Source organism: Prionailurus bengalensis, unplaced genomic scaffold (genome assembly GCF_016509475.1).
Source record: "Prionailurus bengalensis isolate Pbe53 unplaced genomic scaffold, Fcat_Pben_1.1_paternal_pri Un_scaffold_82, whole genome shotgun sequence".
Classification (NCBI taxonomy): Eukaryota; Metazoa; Chordata; class Mammalia; order Carnivora; family Felidae; genus Prionailurus; species Prionailurus bengalensis.
Window position 1 is genome coordinate 31,026 of NW_025091181.1, and position 20,725 is coordinate 51,750.

At 36.8% G+C, this 20,725-nt stretch overlaps 1 protein-coding gene across 7 annotated transcripts in view; it reads left to right on the forward strand.

Annotated features, from left to right (window-relative positions):
* LOC122478539 (receptor-type tyrosine-protein phosphatase C-like) overlaps positions 1-20,725 on the forward strand; it is a 68,042-nt gene that overhangs the window by 20,311 nt on the left and 27,006 nt on the right. For 5 of the 7 annotated variants that reach the window (XR_006296078.1, XM_043572090.1, XM_043572088.1 and 2 more), the window contains 5 exons: positions 3,605-3,724; positions 4,339-4,494; positions 6,366-6,577; positions 11,371-11,431; positions 20,022-20,130. Coding sequence is in view for 6 of the 7 variants with exons in the window: in XM_043572090.1 (XP_043428025.1) it covers positions 3,605-3,724; positions 4,339-4,494; positions 6,366-6,577; positions 11,371-11,431; positions 20,022-20,130 (658 nt within the window). In the remaining variant the exon portion in view is untranslated. The remainder of the gene's footprint in view (positions 1-3,604; positions 3,725-4,338; positions 4,495-6,365; positions 6,578-11,370; positions 11,432-20,021; positions 20,131-20,725) is intronic. The other 2 variants (XM_043572089.1, XM_043572093.1) reach the window with 1 other exon arrangement.

The window sequence follows — 20,725 nt, forward strand, 5'->3', positions numbered from 1 at the left end:
GATTTGGATGATGACTAATAATTTTGAACATGGCTTTCAGGTGTTTATTGGCCATTTGTATATATTTTATCTATTCAAAGCCTTTGCCCACTTAGAAAAATTTTTATTGAGTTAGAAGAGTTTTTTTATATATTCTCGACCCAAGTGTCTTGTCAGATATATCATTTGCAAATATCTTTTTCCATCCTGTGAATTGTCATTTTACTTTGTTGATAACTTTTGAAATTGATAATACTTTAATTTTGATGAAGTCAAACTTATCAATTTTTACTCCTTTGCTTATGCTTTTGGTGTCACATTAAAAACCCATTGCCATGGGGCACCTGGGTGGCTCAGTCGGTTAAGCGTCCGACTTCAGCCAGGTCACGATCTCGCGGTCCGTGAGTTCGAGCCCCGCGTCGGGCTCTGGGCTGATGGCTCAGAGCCTGGAGCCTGCTTCCAATTCTGTGTCTCCCTCTCTCTCTCTGCCCCTCCCCCGTTCATGCTCTGTCTCTGTCTCAAAAATAAATAAACATTAAAAATATTTATTTAAAAAAACCCATTGCCAAATCCAAAGCCATAAAGAATTATTCCTATGTTCTCTTCTAATAATTTGATAATTTTCCCTACTAAATTTTACACTATCGATCCATTTTGAGTTAATATTTGTATATGATGTGAGGTCAGAGTTTAATTCTTTTGATGCAGTCATTCTCTTGTTCTAGCACCATTTTCTAGAAAGACCATCTTTTCCCCCGTTAAAAGTCTTGCCACATCGTCAAAAATTAATTAATAATAATGAGCTTATTTCTGGCCTCTCAGCTCTATTCTGTTGATCTACATATCTATTTTTATGCTAGGATCACTGTTGGTTACTGCTGCTTGATAGGTTTTGAAATCAGAAAGTATGATTCCTTCAACTTTGTTCTTCAAAATTATTTTGAGTATTCAACTGTCCATGGAATTCCATATGAATTTTAGGAACAACTTGTCAATTTCTACAAAGAAGCCTAACTGGATTTTTTTTTTTTAAAGAGAGAGAGAAAGAACACGTGACTGGGGAAGTGGAATGGAGGAGAGATAGAGAGACTTAAGCAGGCTCCACACTCAGCATGGAGCCTGATGCAGGCCCCACATCCCTGAGATAGTGACCTGAGCTAAAATCAAGAGTTGGATACTCAAACGACAGAGCCACCCAGGCTGAAGCCAGTTAGGATTCTGATAGGGGTTGCAATGAACCTGTAAAAAATCACTTTGGGGAGTAATATCATCTCAACAATGTTAGCCTTCCAGTCCATGAATACGGGATGTCTTCCCATTTATTTGTTTTCCTTAATTTATTAAACAAATTTTTTTTGTAGTTTTTAGTCAACAAGTTTTGTACTTCTTTTATTAAATTTATTTTCAGTTTTAAATTTATTCCCGATTCTATGGTAGTATTTTCTTAATTTCATTTTCAGATTGGTTATTGCCAGTATACAGGCATACAATTAATTCTCTGTATTGATCTTGTAGTCAGCCATATTACTGAACTTGTTTGTTAATGACAATCTTATAGAATTTTTGATAGAATATACTAAAGTTATTCTAAATTTCATATGGAAGGAGTTAGCTAAGGACTAAGGGAACTGCCTAAAACTGCCTTCCAAAAACCCTCCAAAACAAAATCACAAGAAGAAAAATAAAATTACATTAAAACTATGTCCCCAGCATACCTAGAAAAATTTAATACTTTTTGAATATTAAGTACTAAAATCTTTGCAATTCTTATAAATCAATGTAACAAAATAGAAATCCTGGGGGGGGGGGGAATACATATATTTTTGTAAAAGTATAAAGGCAATTCAGTGGGGGAAAGGCTATTTTGTTTTTCAATAAATGATCCAGGTATCCCTATAGAAGAAAAGATGAACATTCAGTCTTTACCTCTCAATAAAAATAAAAATTAACTCAGTGATTTACAGGCCTAAACACTGAGATTAGAACTATAAAATGTCTAGACAAAGACATTAGAAAGTCTTTGCTACTTTGGTGTAGGAAAAGGTTTCTTAAGACACATAAAACAAGAATTTTGTAAATTTTATAAATTAGACTTCATCAAAATTGACTGTTCTCTTCAAATAAAGCCATTAAGGAAATAAAAAAAAATCAAGCCATACATTAAGGAAAATATCCACAATTAATTTTCAACAAAAGAAGTTTCTCCAGAATGTATCGGGAACTCTCCCAAATACAAAATAAGAAATCAAGTAACCAAATTAAAAATAGGCAAATATTTTGAACATTTGCTTCAAAAAAGAAGATATGCAAATGGTCAATAAGCATATATAAAGATGCTCAATGTCATTAGCCAACCAGGAAATGAAAATTTAAACAACTATGAGTGGCGCCTGGGTGGTTCTGTAGGTTAAGTGTCTGACTTTGGCTCAGGTCATGATCTCCGGCTTGTGAGTTCGAGCCCCCCGGCACGTCAGGCTCTTGTGCTGACAGCTGGGAGCCTGGAGCTTGCTTCTGATTCTGTGTCTCTGTCTCTCTCTGCCCCTTCCCTGCTCACACTCTGTCTCTCTCTCTCAAAAATAAATAAACATTAAAAAAAATTAAACAAACAACTATGAGAGGATGATGACATTACACACCCACTAAAATGGCTAACGTCAAAATAACCAACAATACTATTTGTGAATGTAAAGTAATAACTCAGAAATTTTACTCTCAGTATTTATCAAAGAGAGAGAATAAAAAAGCATCTCTACAGAAAGACTCCTACACAAAGATTCATAGCAGATTCACTCCTAGTAGCCGAAAGTCTGGAAACAGTCCCAATGTCCCACCAACACTTAAACGAATAGATAAAATGTGGTGGATCCTTACAATGGAATACTACTCATGAAGTAAAAGAACTAACTACTGACACATGCAACAACGTAATTGAATATCTAGAACATTATATTGAGTGCAGTATGATAGACATACAAAAGTACTATTTGATTTTATCTATGTGAAGTGGGTGAAGAAACAAATTGAATCTATAGTAACAGAGAAAAGTTCAGAGGGGGCTTGGGGTTGGGCAAAGAGGCTGAGTTGCCTGGGAAGTGACACAGAAGAAATTTGGGGGGATGATAGAGATGTTCTAGAGCTTGATTGTGGTGGTGGTTATGTAGATGCATATGCTTGTCAGAAGTGATAATTTTACCTCAAATTGGTGTGTTTTAATGTAAATTACACCTCATAAATTGATTTAAGCATTTATTACGTTCTTCATCTCAAGTTGGAAGTTTCCAAATAATGACAGTTAGGTTTATCAGTACTACCAATGACAGATTTTCAGCACAGTGAAATCTAGGAATTCCAAGGTAGATGAACAATAATACTATATCTGAGAGGAAGAGGATATTCGCAGATATTTTAGGTCAGTGGAATACTTGGGCTCCATAGTGCCACTGTAGAGTGACATTTCCTATGTTAAGCGACCTCTAAAGCAAATTTAATGAGACTAGATGTCTTTCTTTTAATTGCATAATTAACTCATAATTAAAATGTGACTGTTAATAATCATAATTATACAAAGGATGTTTTTCCACGTATTATTTTTCATATTTCATATTTCATTCTTATTTTTTAACAGGTCCAAAAGCACCTCCAAATATTACATGCAAGCCTACAAGCTCAACAGAAGGAATGATCACCTGGGAAAGCCCTGAAGATTATTTTGATAATTATGTTTTTTGTTTGCTGCATGCTTCAGGTAATTTGTGTAAGATTTAATTCCATGTCAGGAAAGATGAATCAAGAAGTGGGAAGCACTAGCAATGTGGATTGAACTAGTGAGCAACAACAGAAATACGATGCCTTGTTATTTGGTACAATCTTTACACTCTAAATTCAATCTTTATTCTCTAAAGCCTGGAGAAAGAAACCCTCAGGAAGATAATCCTCATTATTGTCCTCCAAATATTATATGAGTTGCACAGTTTGAACTCCTTATTCAGGCCCACAAGAAGCAAAAAAAAATGCCTAATCCCTCAGAGTCAGCTCAAAATGATTTAATGTAGGGGCGCCTGGGTGGCGCAGTCGTTAAGCGTCCGACTTCAGCCAGGTCACGATCTCGCGGTCCCTGAGTTCGAGCCCCGCGTCGGGCTCTGGGCTGATGGCTCAGAGCCTGGAGCCTGTTTCCGATTCTGTGTCTCCCTCTCTCTCTGCCCCTCCCCCATTCATGCTCTGTCTCTCTCTGTCCCAAAAATAAATAAACGTTGAAAAAAAAAATTAAAAAAAAAAATGATTTAATGTAGACAGCAAGTTAAATATGTGGCAATCTTGAGTTTTAATGACTTAAATGTTTCCTTTTTTTTTTTTCTTTAGAAGAAAACTGCACAGGTCTGGGTAAAGAGAAGACCAAACCTCTGCAAAATTTGAAACCTTATACAAAGTACAGTGTGTCATTAAAGGCTTCCACCATGGGAAAAGTACGACGTGATGGACCTGCTGTGACATGTGAATTTGACACACTTCCAGATAGTAAGTTATAAGCCTTAATACTTCTTTCTGTGAATGGCAAGAAACAAGGTATGAACTTTCTTTTCTTTTTCCATTCTTTTTTTTTTTTTAATGTTTATTTATTTTTGAGAGAGACAGAGACAGAATGTGAGTGGGTTAGTGGGTTAGGGGCAGAGAGAGAGGGAGACACAGAGTCCGAAGCAGGCCCCAGGCTCTGAGCTGTCAGCACAGAGCCCCATGTGGGGTTCGAACTCACAAGCTGCGAGATTATGACCTGAGCTGAAGTCAGACGTTCAACCAACTGAGCCACCCAGGCACCCCAGTATGAACTTTTTAGTATACAATCCGTCTTTCTTTATGCTTCATTGGGGAAACACATTGACCTGGCACATTTATTAACATCTAGGGTTTATAATAATTTAAAATACAATAATGTTCTAAACTGTTATCCTGGGTTCTCTGTATTCTTCATAGACCATCACAGATTTGTAAGAATGAAGCTTGAGGCCATATTAACTGGAACAATTTTAAGATTTCAGGCAATTTAAGTACCTAACCAACATAGATAAAAATGCATTGTCTATTGTTTTCTTTATTATCTAGAACTAGTAACTGCCAATGAGACACCTAATAACATCTCACCCACAAAGCATTCACTTGCTAACCTCTACTTACCCGCTTACCTTATAAAATACAGTAACTTATTGGCATTGTCTTCTCTTTGTTACAGCGAACTACTTGTTTTATTTTATGGCACATTTTGTCCTTTGAAGTTTCCTTTCAAAGTCATTTTCCTGTTGCTACCTGTATGATGTCTCCATAGTTTCCAGGCCTAAAGCTAGATCTATCTCCGTGGTGAATGTTAACTCCATTAAGTCAGGAAAGAAGAAACACCCCTGTGTAAGGCAGTATCTGTAGCTCCAGAGACCTTAGCTGGCACCAAGTTCATGAAGAAAAATTGTCTTATTCAGGGATGGATGTGGAATGCTCTTCATGAAATTTAATGTAATTTAGATTCCGGTTTTAAAAGTCCAGATCCTTGAGCTTTATGGTTTTGCTATTTTCCTAAATTTCTGTGAAGTCATAGCAAAGATAATTTGTTGCTCCTCCTAAAGAATGCAGCCAGGTAGGTAGTTACTAGGATAATGTAAGCACCTCAAGAACGGAGGAGCTGGGGGCGCCTGGCTGGCTCAGACAGTAGAGCATACAACTCTTGATCTCAGGGTTACAAGTTCAAGCCTCATGTTGGATGTAGAGATTACTTACAAATAAAATCTTAAAAAAAAAAAAGAGCCGAAGAGCTCTACTGTATGTAGGCCTTCAGAATCGCTCTATCATCCACTCTTCTCCCCCTGCACCTTTCTTCCCCTCTTCTCTACCCCCTCTTTCCTTCTATTTTCTAATTGTGTATACTCTCCTTAGGGGATGGCATGAAGTCCCATGACTTCAAGTATAACACATATGCTAATATTCATTGAAAGACTGGGGAGTTTATTTTTAGATGTTTTGGTACAGCTTCTTGATGCATGTACTATTATAGCTTCTTCATCCATAATCTCCAAATTAATGCTGAAAATAATTTATATTGGTGGTGCCTGGGTGGCTCAGTTCGTTGGGCGACCGACTTCAGCTCAGGTCATGATCTCCCGGTTTATGAGTTTGAGACCCACGTTATTCTCTGTGCTGACAGCTCAGAGCCTGGACCCTGCTTCAGATTCTGTGTCTCCCTCTCTCTCTGCCCACCCCTACTCATGCTCTGTTTCTGTCTCTCAAAAATGAATAAACATTAAAAATTTTTTAAAATAATTAATAATGTACACAACTATTGCCAACTGATTTAAATATGCATGTACAAAGTGATTAAAGTAACAAATATTCCTTTGTTTTGATAGAGCCAACCAAAGTCAGGAACTTACTTGCTTCTCGGATATCAGATAATAGTATTCTTGTGAAGTGTGATCCTCCTTCGGACTTTAAAGGCCCCAGTAATGGATCCTACCATCTGGAAATCAAAATTGGAGATGCCTTTGTTAAAAATGAGTCACAAATAATTTGCCACTTCTCTGTACTATATCTTCAATATTCAACAAAATACGAATTTAAGGTAAGATAATTTCTATCCTCAACTGTAGTACTAATGTACATTATACTGATTATTACACCATACTTCAATAATACTAAGACCAATTGATGCTCACATGAGCTTTAGAAACTCTTCGTCTAATGAAATCATACTTTAAAGTCTTAAATGGTTGACTCCGAACTTCTTATCCCCAGCTCTAAGAACAATGGTTTCAAGCAAATATTTTGTTGGAGTGTTTTTCACCTTTAATGTAATTTGCTCATAGCAAAATTATTGTGCCTGTGTCAAGAAGCACAACATTTTATACACAGTAAATTAATTTAAATTTATGCACAATAGATTATTACTTTGCAAAATGTTTTATTTACCTTGACTTTTAATCTTTACTAACATGACTTTTTAAATTGCAAAATATTTTACAGGTGCACTGAGGTTAGAAAATAGTAGAAATAAATATTAGGAAATACCAGTGAACATGGAGAATTAAAAAAAAACTCATCTACAAGCTTACTGTCTACTGATCATATTTTATGAATGTGTTTCTGAAATGAAAAAACTCAGTCTTGGCCCTGGTTGTAGGGAAAAACCGTAGTTCCGTCTTTTCTTGTGTGTTCTTTTCTGTGAGTCTCCTGTACAATTCATGTGCAGCGCCACCCTTCTGATGCTTCTGGTCGCCAAATTTGTGTGGAGGTTTTCCTCCACATCAAGCAAGTCTTTGTGGCACCAGCTGGGTATCCTGCAATTTAATTCAAATCTGACACTATCTACCTGGAGATAGTGGCAGATTCCACAGGTTAGGGACTCAGTCCCACAAGACTGTTCCACCCCACTTCAGCTCTAACTGCCAGTAGTTGGTCCCTAGGTTACTCTCAACTTCTGTCTGACTTGGCTATAAATCAGGGGTTCCTATGGCCCTCTCCTCAGGCTTAGTTGCTTGTTAGTGTGGCTCACAGAACTCTGGGAAACACTTATTTACGTTTACCAGTTTATTGAAATATGTGATAAAGGATACAGAGGAACAGTCAGATGAAGAGATACATAGGGTGATGTCTGAGAAGGTCCCAAGTACAGGAGCTTCTGTCCCCATCAAGTTGGGATACATCACCTTCATGATATGGATGTGTTCCATATCCATATGGAACCTGATAGCCCCCAAGCCACCTTCTTTGGGGTATTTTAAGGAGGCTTCATCATGTAGGTGTGACCAATCATTAATTTCATTTTCAGCCCTTCTACCTTCTCAAGAGAATGGGGACTGGGGTGAAAATTCCAAGCTTCTAATCATAGCTTTGGCTTTCTAATGACTAGTCCTCATCCAGGAGCCATCCAGGAGCCCACCCAGTCACCTGATTAGAATGAAAAACACTCCTATTACCAGGGAAATTATAAGGATTTCAGGAGTTCTGTGCCAGGAACCAAGGGCAGAAACCAATATATATTTTCCATTATCTCACAACTTTCATAATATTGTAATGTGCATTTATATATATTCATCATACATATTATCAACATTCTGAACACATAGTTTAGTAACCTACATTTTTCATATATCACTACAACATGAACTTTTTCCATGTTAAATATTTCACTACAATGCAATTTTTAATGGTTGCCTAAGATTCTATTATCTGGCTTTTTAACATTCTACTAACTATAGTTTTCATCTGTTACAAACAACAATCAATTAACACACTTACTGGTAAATAGCACAATTTTTGAATGTGTCTTTAATGATTTCTATTTAAATAAATTCCTGGAAATAAAGGTATTGGGTCAAAAGGAATTTACTTGTATTTTAAGAATTTTTGTGATAATTTTTTTTTCCCTGTAAGTTACCAAATTACCCTTCCCATACAGTCTATTAAATAATTGCTCTTGAGAATCTCACCAACATTGGGCATGGCCTTCTTTTTCTTTGATGTTGAGTAGGTGAGATATGGTATTGACATCTCTTTTTGTTTGAAGAACAAACTGTCGAAGATAACTACAGTTTTTGTTGTTGCCGCTCCCTTGTCCAGTTTTATTGGGGGAGGTTTTTGGATATTAATGATATTAAACTCTTTGTCATATAAGTTGCAAGTTTTGTTTCCAGCTTGTAGTTTGCTTTTTAACTTTATTTATAACACTTTAAATCATACACAATTTTTCCTTTTATTTTTATTCAGTCAGATCTATCAGTTTTATTTCTGATTTAATGGAAATTTCAACAGTCAATAGTTGACTATTCAAAATAATGTTGACAATTGACCTTATACCCTTTATAACTTAAAGAAATGTTTATACATACATATGTTTATATACAAAAACATATGTATTTATAAATATATAACCTTTCTTGTTTGTTTAATCAGACATAGTTTGGACTTCTTCCTGTGTTTTTATTGTACTATATTAGATGATGCCATGGTTGTGATGACATGATATGATTTGTTCATATGGTGAATTATAGTGATAGGTTTTGTAAGGATAAACCATGTCACGTTCCAAGAAAAAAAGTCTTGCTCTGTCACTGTGTATTATTCTTTGAAAGCATTATTGAATTCAAAGGCTTTTTTTAAGTCTTTATGAATAGACATTCATAAATGAAACCCTTCAATAAGTGGGTAGAGATGACGGGCACAGGCATTTGTATAGGTGTGGGCATGAATCATTCCTAGTATACTTTGCTATAAAAGTTGTGCTAACCTGATAAATAGCACATTTTCTTGTTTCTTTGCCTTTTTATAACCTTAAATAGTATAGGAATGATTTGTTCTCTGAAAATTTTTTTTAATCCTCTTGACACAGAGGAATCCTCTCAGAGCCATTTTTTTTCAATATTATTGTTCTTTTCAGAAATTTTACACTTTGTGGATTTATATTTTTCCCATAATCCATATAAAAGAAATATTTTGTTATTACATATCATGTACATTATACTTCATCTCCCATTACTTTTCCAGCACCCATTAAGCTCCATTTATTTTCAGTTTCTCAAATGCACCTAGAATTTGCTCTCCATAGGTACTTTACCTTATGTTCTTCTCTCTTTCTAGAATTTTCTTCTCCCATTCATCAATGTAAGTTATTCTGGAAAAAATATAGGTAAACATCATATTAACACACAACATTCAGGGGCACCTGGGTGGCTCAGTCGGTTAAGCGTCCGACTTCAGCTCAGGTCACGATCTCGCGGTCTGTGAGTTCTAGCCCCGCATCGGGCTCTGGGCTGATGGCTCAGAGCCTGGAGCCTGCTTCCGATTCTGTGTCTCCCTCTCTCTCTCTGCCCGTTCCCCGTTCATGCTCTGTCTCTCTCTGTCTCAAAAATAAATAAACGTTAAAAAAAATTTAAAAAATACAACATTCAAATTCAAAGTAGTAGATTATTACTTAGTTATTCATTCTTTTCCCCAGCCTTCAAAAGATTGTCTCTTGTTTTCTTCATTGCATGTACCATAATTCATTTTCATGTTTCTTTCTGTCTCCACTACAACATTTATGCCATCACGAGGGATCAATAATTTTAGCTTTATTCATCATTGTGATCTCTGGTTAACAGATTCATAAAGTAATTTTTATCATTGCTCCATTTATTACTTTTCTTTTTGTAGATTTATTTTTATGTTCTTCTGCTAATTTGGGATTGAAAGCATTTTTGGTCCATTTCTTTATTTTTTTATTATTTAAAAAAAACAACAAAAAAAGAAAAAAATAAACTATGAATTGTCTTTTGGTAAAATTTTGACTGTATCCCATGCCTGTGTTATTATTAATTTTTCTTTTTTTTTATTTATTAAATTTTTTTTTACATTTATTTATTTTTGAGAGACAGAGTGAGACAAAGTGAGAGTGGGGGAGAGGCAGAGAGAGAGGGAGACAGAGAATCTGAAGCAGGCTCCAGACTCTGAGCTGTCAGCACAGAGCCTGACGCGGGGCTTGAACCCACAAACTGTGAGATTATGACCTGAGCCAAAGTTGGATGCTTAACCGACTGAGCCACCCAGGAGCCCCTATTATTATTAATTTTTCAATGACTGACATAAAATTTAACAAGTGGATTTTTAGAGTAGAATGTTCTGATTATATTTCCCAAGAATTTATATTGCAGTTGGAAAGAATTTCTAATTTATCTGTTTTTTAAAGAGATAGTGTTTCTAGCTTTTAAAAGATAATTAGCTTTTATAATTTCTACTATTTTTAAACGTTTATTTATTTTTGAGAGTGAGAAAGAGAATGTGTGCAAGCAGGGGAGGGACAGAGAGAGGGGGACAGAGGATGCTAAGCTCTCAAAAGAGAGCCTGATGCGGGCTCGAACTCACAAACCACAAGATCATGACCTGAGCCAAAGTCAGACGCTTAACCAACTGAACCACCCAGAAGTCCTACAATTTCTATTTTTTGGAATTAATAGAGTATTTTTTACAGTTAAATGTATAATGAATATTTACAAATATTCTGTGAGTACTGAGGAAATTATATATCTTCCAAAGGGTAAAAACTTAGATATATATTGTCCAAATGTATCATGTTTATCTTTTAATGATATTATTCCTTCAGTTTCACTTACTCTTGCCGATTATACTATTATTGTTGTTGTTGTTGTTGCCAAATAAGCTAAGATTTCTTTATGTCTTTTTCACTGTTAAATATTTTCTTTGAAAAACTATTTGATAATAAGACATTGACATAATCTTGAGGTTTCTATTTTTAAATTAACGTTAACCTGTATATTTTAAATTAAAATAGACACCACTGTATGAGAAATAATGTATGTGTTGCATTATGATAGATAAATTCACGTTAGAAAACTATTTTGTTTTATTACTGGAATTCAGGTCTATTACAACAACAGACACCATAATGGAACTCCAGAATCTGTTTTTCATTCAACATCTTGTAAGTCATTTTGTGGCTCTTTATTATATTATATTAAAATATATATTAACATTACAAACCTTTATTATTTTACATTCGTGCTTATATTTAATTATTAAATGTTTATATATTTCCTATCAAGGTAATATTTTATGTTTTCTGAAAAAAAAATGTGTAGGTGAATAAAATAATATTGTTTTATTTTTAATTTTTTATTTGAATGTAGTTGACACAAATACTACATTAGTTTCAGCTGTACAATGGAGTGATTTGGCTTCTCTTCATTTATCCTATGCTCACCACAAGTGTTCCTACCATCTGTGACCATATAACACTATTACAATATTGTTGGCTATATTCTTTCTGCTGTGCCTTTTATTCCTGTGACTTACTCATCCCATAACTGGCAGCTTGTATCTCCCACTCCTCTTCACCCATTTTGCCCCCCCACCCCACCTCTCTTCTCTCTGGCAATCATTAATCCGTCCCCTGTAAAATACAGTATTTTAAATTCAATTAAAAGATTCCATTATTAAAGGAGGTAGATTTCATAAAACAATTTGTAAGAGGATATATCTGTATAGACTTAAATTATGAGTATGTTTATGACATTTTTCATGACTGTTAACAAAACATGTTTGTTTTGTGTACCGTTTTGGAGACTTACCTATTTTGTCTTATTCTGTCCCTCAAAGTTGAGCTTGGTAGAGGCAGGCATTAGATACAAATCTGTCCTGATTTACCTAATTACAGCTAAGATAAAAATCGCTTAATTACAACATGGCTATTTAATTTTTTATCATTGCTATTTTAAATATTTTGATCAAAATAAAGTTGCAGATAGAAAAAAACCACTTAAACTTAAATGTCATTATAACAATGACATTAACAGCTTTGTGTCACCACTCCCCACTCATTGTCCTGCTCACCAAGACAGCCACTTTTCACCATTTCTGTTTTCAGTTCTTCTTATGGTTATCTCTATAGGGGTAAAGAATATTAGCTGCTCCTCTTTCTAGAGTTAGTAACATTGCCCATGGATTTCATCCTACAGAGGGAGAAGGCAGTACACTGTTTTAAGTTTCTCAGCTTGTTCACCATTTGTATGTTTGTAAATTAAATTAAATGATGTAAATTTCTGTGTTGTGTTATCAACTGTAGACAGTTTCTTTTACTTTTTTTTAATGTTTATTTATTTTTGAGAGAGAGAGAGAGAGAGAGAGAGAGAGGGAGCCGGGAGGGGCAGAGAGAGAGGGAGACGCAGAATCTGAAGCAGGCTCCAGGCTTGAGCTATCAGTACAGAGCCCAATGCAGGGCTTGAACCCATGAACCGTGAAATCATGACCGGAGCTGAAGTCAAGCGCTTAACTGACGGAGCCACCCAGGCGCCCCAACTCTAGACAGTTTCTGATGCTATCATTGCAATGTCTCAGTCTTACTCTCTTACACACACATGCAAGTGTGCAAGCACTAATGCCTTATTTCCCAAAGTCTCTGAAAAGAGGAAAGATATAAAAATTCATGTTCCAAACTGTTGTCCCAGGTCCCATGTAAAGTTTCCACTCTTCCTGCTCTGATTTATTAAATAAAAGCTTCTAATACTAAATGCCCACCAAATTCAACCAGATAGCTTTGATTTTATTTACATATAAATACTTTTCTTTTATAATTTCTTACAATAAAAACAACTCCATTGAATTGTTTTTTTTCTGCCTATGCAGATAACTTCTAGCTGCAGCACCTACTCTTGGGAGTCATAGACTCAACTGGACGTTTCACACTCACTCACATTTTACTAGGCCAGATGTGATACCATTTCACTCAAGGAGACACAGAACAGAAAACACAGTGCGCCAGCAAGGGGGCGTAGCGATAGTGGTCACAGTGCCCATGGCAACCCTGGAACTGTTCTTTGACCCTCCCAGAGGCAAGTGAGATGTGAGAGAATTGGGTCACATGTGTGGGTGTGCTAGCTGCCCTTGCTTAGAAGCCCCCCGTTAAGAAAGGAATCGGTATCTCTTAGAATAGTTCCTTGGGAGTAGCTTCCAGACATGCCACAGGGATTGTGCCCAAAAATGAGATGTGCCCTGGGTTACTCCACTCAGGGAGACCGAAAACTGGGGCTTGCACCAGGACAGTGTGGTTCACACATAAATCTTCCTGTCCAGGCACAGTTGAGCAACCAGGGATCATTTTCGTCATTGGCAACATTGCCTAGAAAGGCAGCTAACATTCCGCTTTTATCAGATTTCCATGTCCGTGGAGCTAGAGTGTTATCCCACGGTCCCTTCCTCACCAAGCAGAAAACGTTTTATTGACTCTTCACTCACGATGGCATTTTTGTAATAGATAAATGACAGAATGAGGTTTTAATAGTAACGTCTTCACCAGGAGAAGTCTTGGGTTGTGACTTGCCAAGAATGCACCTCCTAGAAAAGTTTTGCTGAGCTTCCCTGGCATAAGACTTCATTAGCCACACGTTGACAATGTTCCCGAAAGAGCTCCTGGGGCCCTTTCTTCCTGTACTGATTTGGACTACCTAGGTGTACAGCTTAGCTACTGTGGTAAAATTTTCCTTCATTAGTTTCCTGTTTCAGAATTGCTACATATGAATCTCATTTGTTAAAAAAAAATTACTGGTATATATTCTCTAGTGTAAGAAGAAAATATTCTAATTCTGGCACACATAAAAATGCAATGCTTTAATTCTACTCTGTCACTTGATCCATAGGTTGACCTGGCATAGAATTCTGTGTTTAAAAACTTAGTATTGAAAAAGTATTTCTGTTTCGTTCTCCTGCATCCAGTATTACTTTCTAATGCCATCCTGTTTTTCGTTCTTTGTCTGTATTCTCATATCTTTTCTCTCTTTGGGACTTTTAGGCTTTCCTCTTTATTCTTTGTCTTGCACGAGTCTTTTCTTGTATACTATTGGCTTTTGTGACCTGGAAACATATCTCTGAGAAATTTTTTTTCATTCCACTTTTTTTTTTTTCCTGTAGCCCTTCTGGAGCTCCTGTTAGTCCCATTTTGGAACTCCTAAGTCAAATTATTATTTTGGAACCCCCCTTTATTGTTGAGGATTTCTTTGACAATTCGGTTCTTATCAGCAGTTTGATCAAAGTTACAGGGAGACCATAGAAAAGGTTGATTAGAAGTTCTATGGCCCTAATCAAAAAGAATGACATCTTGCCATTTGCAACTATGTGGATGGACCTGGAGGGTATTATGCTAAGTGAAACTGGTCAGTCAGAGAAACACAAAAATCATATGGCTTCACTCATGTGAGGACTTTAAGAGACAAAACAGATGAACATAAGGGAAGGGAAACAAAAATCATATAAAAACAGGGAGAGGGACAAAAACATAAGAGACTCTTAAGTATGGAGAACAAACACTGGAGAGGTTGTGGGAGGGGGGGATGGGCTAAATGGGTAAGGTTCATTAAGGAATCTACCCCTGAAATCATTGTTGCACTACATGCTAACTAACTTGAATGTAAATTTAAAAAATAAATAATAAATTATTAAAAAAAAGTTCTGTAGCCCTTACAGGGACTGTTGACTGAGGAGATTCCTTGTAATATTTATGATTTGTTTTCTCCAGTGCCATTTATTATCTCTGGAAATTAATCAATGTAATACTTCTTGTAGTAGTGTTACAGTGTAGGGAAATGGTTCTTCCCATAGTAGGGCAGAGGGACAGGTGTTCAACCATTTCATAGGCAGACATTGACTTTGCCCTCCTAATCTCAGTCCTGGGCCACATCCCTGCTCTGTTCTGAACCTGATTTTACCTTGAGTCTCTTAACCTTTTCCTTTCAATTTTCTCAGAGAATAAACTTCTGTCTCCTCCCTGGAGTGTCTTTTCAAAGGGTGTTTGGTTTCTCTGTAAATAGACATTCGACTGTACCATTTTTGGTCCTATGATTCATTTCCACTGTCTATGTGCCTCCAAATTTGAGACTCAGGCATTCTGGGTAACTGGTATGGATCTTATGCAGTGTGCTATTTTGGTGCTGGCTTTCTCTCCTTTGTTTTCTACCTTCCAAAACTTGCTGAAATCTCTCTAACTCTAATTTCCCTTCTCCCATTCTTTCTGGCATTATGGATCTATGCCACTGTCAGGTCTTTAATATTAGCAGAATTCCTGGAAAGAAGGGAGAGAGACGTGTTCTTAGGTCATGATATATATCTGAAGTCTTGGTTGTTTTATCATTAATAATTTTATCAAGGCAAGTCTGAAGCTACTTAATGTTTCTGTAGAATGGACCCTAGTTAATTGCTGTGGAATGAAACGCTTACTCATAGTCATTTGGGGCAGTTTCTCGCAAAATCTCAGTTCAAGGTGTCCTATTTTTCTAGTAACATGCTTTCATTTTAGTAATTTCCTTGAGGTGGATGAGTTTAGATGATTGTTCCTCTGATGAGGTTTTTATCCACAAATTTTGGAAACAATCATGTCGATCAATATATATACCAGTAATCACAGGTTTATTGATAATTTTAGTGAAAAGAATTTGAGAAAAACACGTTGGGTCATTTTGGGAGTCTATTGCAATAAGAACTTCTCTAAAATATTCAATGCAACCCATGTATCCTCACAAGATCCTTTTAAATAAAATAAAATCATTTCCATTTTATAGACGAGGAAATTTTAACTTAGATAATTCAATCAATTTATTTTTTGTTTCCAGTAAAGAAGTGGTGGAGCCAGAATTCAAACACAGGTCCAACATCTGCCAGTCTCTATTTGAAATTAATTTATTCTTACTATTAAGAATTTCCAGTTACAGACATTTTGAACATGAGACACACGGTCTCTGGCAGCTATCTGTTTAGCTGGGTCATTCCCATCTTTCAGGTTATAGAAAGTCTCATGCTCAAGGCCACTCCTGAACGTGTAGAAAATAGGTTCCCCTTACTTTTTTTCCACTTACTCACTCTTTCATAAATCTAAGGAAAATACATTATTATTTTATTTGTTGGTTTACCTGTTTAGCATTTGTTTCCCCCCCAAAGAATGAAAATTTCCTTAGAACTGGTAACTTCTCATGCCTTATATTCTGCTGTATCCTTAGAGACTATCCCAGTGCAGCACTTCTCAGTAAGTATGGGGTGAATGAGGGGTACCAATGAATTAATGTAACGACAGATGCTTTAACAGATAAACCTCCAAATCCCAGTGACTTAACAGAATTGAAATTTATTTCTTACCCTACACCAATTGGTAAGTGTTTGTGTGTGTGTAGGTGGTGGAGTTCTGTTCTACATATTCATTCAAAACTCTAGGCTGACATAGGGTTTCTATTTTTCATATATAGCTTCTAATTTTGCTATGGTTGCCAACATCCATCCGGCAACCCGGAGAAGAGAGTGTGTAACATCTCTCCAGAGGGTTTAAGCACCAGGCCTGGAACTAACATATCTCACTTCTACCTTTATCTCAGTCACATGGCAACACTGAACAGCAAGTAAAGCTGATTCAGAAGGAAAAGAAAACAGGTGGATTCAGCATTAGCCAATCTCTGCCACAAGAAAGAAAGGAGGACTGATTAAATACCCAGCATACCCAGTCTTCTCAGTCTTACCAAACTGCTTCAAATGTATTATTCCTATATTGTTTTAAAAACATGATTTAGGGGGCACCTGGGTGGCTCAGTCGGTTGAGTGTCTGGCTTCGGCTCAGGTCATGATCTCACAGTTTGTGAGTTCAAGCCCCCCGTTGATCTCTGTGCTGACAGCTCAGAGCCTGGAGCCTGCTTCAGATTCTGTGTCTCCCTCTCTCTCTCTGCCCTCCCATGCTCGTGCTCTTTCTCTGTCTCTCAAAAATAAATAAACGTTAAAAAGTTAAAAAAAAACCATGATTTAGGATGACTGAATTTCAATTTCCTCATCTAAAATAGTAAGAACATCATTTCCTTTCCTATCTGCATTAGCCAGAGCAAACCATAGTAGCAATATATAACACTGGTGCACCACTCCACATCCCTTTGGTATCCTCCAATCCCTCCATATACAATGTAAACTCATAATCAATCATTATGATCACCCTTGAAATTATTCTTGAATCCCTTGATCCCATCAATCGCCCAATTCCCACATCCAACAGCTTTCTTTTCTCTCTCCTGCATCATTATTTCCCTTCTGTGCTAGATAAGTCTAATCGGTATGCAATTGTTGAAAACAAACAGCAACCACAATATTTCTTTTGACACTATTTCCTCTTCAGCCACCCCTTTATTTCATCTCCACACCCCCCCACCTCCCAACAGTAAAGCTTCTATGAAAGAGATTTGTATTTTGACTGTCTCTGGTTCTTTTCCTATTTTTCTCTTGGGCCTGCCTATTCCACTGAATCGCTCTTGTCAAATCCAACAATGCCCTCTCTGATAGTACATCAAAAGGTCAATTCTCGGGGCGCCTGGGTGGCTCAGTCGGTTAAGCCTCCGACTTCAGCTCAGGTCACGATCTCACATTCCGTGAGTTCGAGCCCCGCGTCGGGCTCTGGGCTGATGGCTCAGAGCCTGGAGCCTGCTTCCAGTTCTGTGTCTCCCTCTCTCTCTGCCCCTCCCCCGTTCATGCTCTGTCTCTCTCTGTCTCAAAAATAAATAAACGTAAAAAAAAAAAAAAAAAAAAAAGGTCAATTCTCAGTCCTCATTGAATTTGACTTATCAACACCATTCATCATAGTTGATTACCCCCTCCTCCTTGAAAGACTTCCTTTTAAATTGGCTTCCTGGACACGCTCTTAAATTTTCTTCTATTTCACTTGTTAGTCTCCTTTCCTGGTTCTATCTTTCCTCTCCAAACTTTTAATATTAGAGTGTCCGAGGACTTAGTCTTGGGATTTCTTTCCTTTCTATCTAATTTTAATTTCCTGGTGAATTATTCAATCTTCTACCTTTAAATAACAGCTCCATGATGAAAGCTTTCAAATTTATGTCCAGTCCCAGACCCTTTCTTGCAAGATTTATGGTACAAGAGTTCCACATTTGCATGTTCAGGCTTCCTATTTGGCATCTCCACTTGGGTGTCTAATTATTTTTCAAATTCACAAATCCAAAAGTGAGCTCCTGCTCTCCGCTGCACCCACAGTCTTCCTGATGTCCATTAATTATAACTTCATGTAACTATTTCTACTCACTCTAGAGCCACCAAACTGGTATGAACCACTGTCATATTTTGGCTGGATTATGGCATTCTCAACGAGTAGTCCTAAAAACCTGTAAAATGTGTAGTCAGAGTATATCACTTCTCTGTTCAAAATCCTGCAGGTGCTGCCTGTGTAACAAAAAAGCTGATGTATCATTAAAATGGCTTCCAGGCCCTACAAATCTGGCCCTTGCCTCTCCCCTCTCTGCGTCATACTCTTACGTGACAACTCCTGTTGCCACCCTTCACTGGCTCCACTCCAGCCACATTGGCATTCTGGCTATTCCTTGGACATGCCGGCCATGCTCCTACCTGTGGGTTCTTGCCCTATCCTTCCTTTGCCTCAAACAGGCAGCCTCCAGATATCTGCTTAGCTAACTCTCTCACCTGCTCACAGTCTTTATCATCTTCTAACCTACGTTACCATCTGCTTATTTATTATGTGCACTGTTAAGTGTCTGTCGTGTCAGTAGGTCATTTCCATGAGGACACGGATCCTTGTTTTGTTCTCCGAGATATCTTATGTAACTAAATCAGTGTTTGGCACACAGTAGGACTCAAAACTTTTTTTTTTTTCCGAATAGTGAGTAATTAGTCCTTGTATGTCCAAGACACCGTGCCAAGTGTTTATTGTAAATCAATTCATTTAACCTCATTTTTGGAATTAGGGAATGGAGTCACAAACATAATGAAGATTCTAGCCAAGGCCCCACCTAGGAAGTGGTACGGCTAGGTTGGAACCGAAGCAGTCTAGCTCCCAAGTGAGGCCCTGGTTTCACTGCATTCCTCTCTGCCCTTTCATTGTATATGAAAAGTAGGAGATACTCCCCCAGGGCAAAGGATGTTTCCAGTACACTGTCTTTTCTCTGTCCTTCTCCAGAAGAGGGTATGATTTCCCATTAAACCCTGGTGAACATTTACATCAGGATAAGTAATCCTAACGGTAGAACAAAACAATTTTGTCCCTCGGTTAATTGATTTTATACCTCAATGGTAAGAAAGTTTATCTGTGTGGGACAGAAGCCTTTGTGATCTTTGTGGGAGGCTATCTACTTATGCACATAAAGTTACACCAAATGAGTTTCTCTCTGAGATCTATAATAACTAGACTCCCTCTCTAATCCCTTCCAAATGGAGTGACTGAAAGAAAGAGAATTAAGTCTAAATGATAGTATCGCATAAAAGAATAGTGTTTTGTGGAAGGAGAGTTTCTCTTCTGTATTCTAATTGCTTTCTTAAAATATAAGATGTTTTTATTTGTTTTGAATAATATGGGCAAAATACACAATATCAGGAATTTATTGTGTTTGGTCTCATTCTAAAAAATGTGTTTGTTTGAAAGCCTCAAAAGACATGGACATAATAAAAATGAAAGTATGTTAAAGGTGATTACTCAAAGAACCCAGCAATGTATTTGACATAATAATCTCCTTTCATGTGTTATGTTTCATTTCTAGATAATTCTAAAGCATTGATTGCATTTCTGGTATTTCTGATCATTGTGACATTCTTAGCCCTGCTTTTCGTTCTCTACAAAATCTATGACCTGCGCAACAGAAGATCCAGGTAAGAGTTGATTTCAAAATGAAAAATAGTAGTAATAATGATGAAAACATCTATCTATGAGGCAAGTTTAGAACCAGTTACGTATAGAATGAGAAGTAGCATTAAGTCCAGTTCATCAGTGAACTTTTGATCAAAAACTTCGCAACGTCTTGTTGGTTTGTAGTAAATAGTAACATTTTCTACAGTAATACTGTTATAGATTTTTTTTAATAATAACAAAGGAAGAGAATAGGTATTTATTCTTTTAGTTAAAAGTGGGTCAAAGGGATGTAGAAATGATAGAGGCAAAAAGAAAAGAAAGAAGTATCTAGGGAAGTATATGTATTTCTTTGGGCCAGGAACAACCATATTTTATGAAAAACAAGAATTTTAAAATAAAATAATTTAGTCACTTACCTGAGTTTAGCAGACAACCCTTGGTTGGTTTCTTCCTTCCTTCCTTTTTCTTTCTTTCCCTCCATTCTCCTCCATCTCCTCTCCTCCCCTTCATTCTTTCCTCTTTCCCCTGCTAAGCTCCTTCCTTCCTCATCCCCTTCCCCCTCCCTTCCCTTCCTTCTCCTGTCTCCCCTTCTCTTGTCCTTTCTTCTTTCTTTAT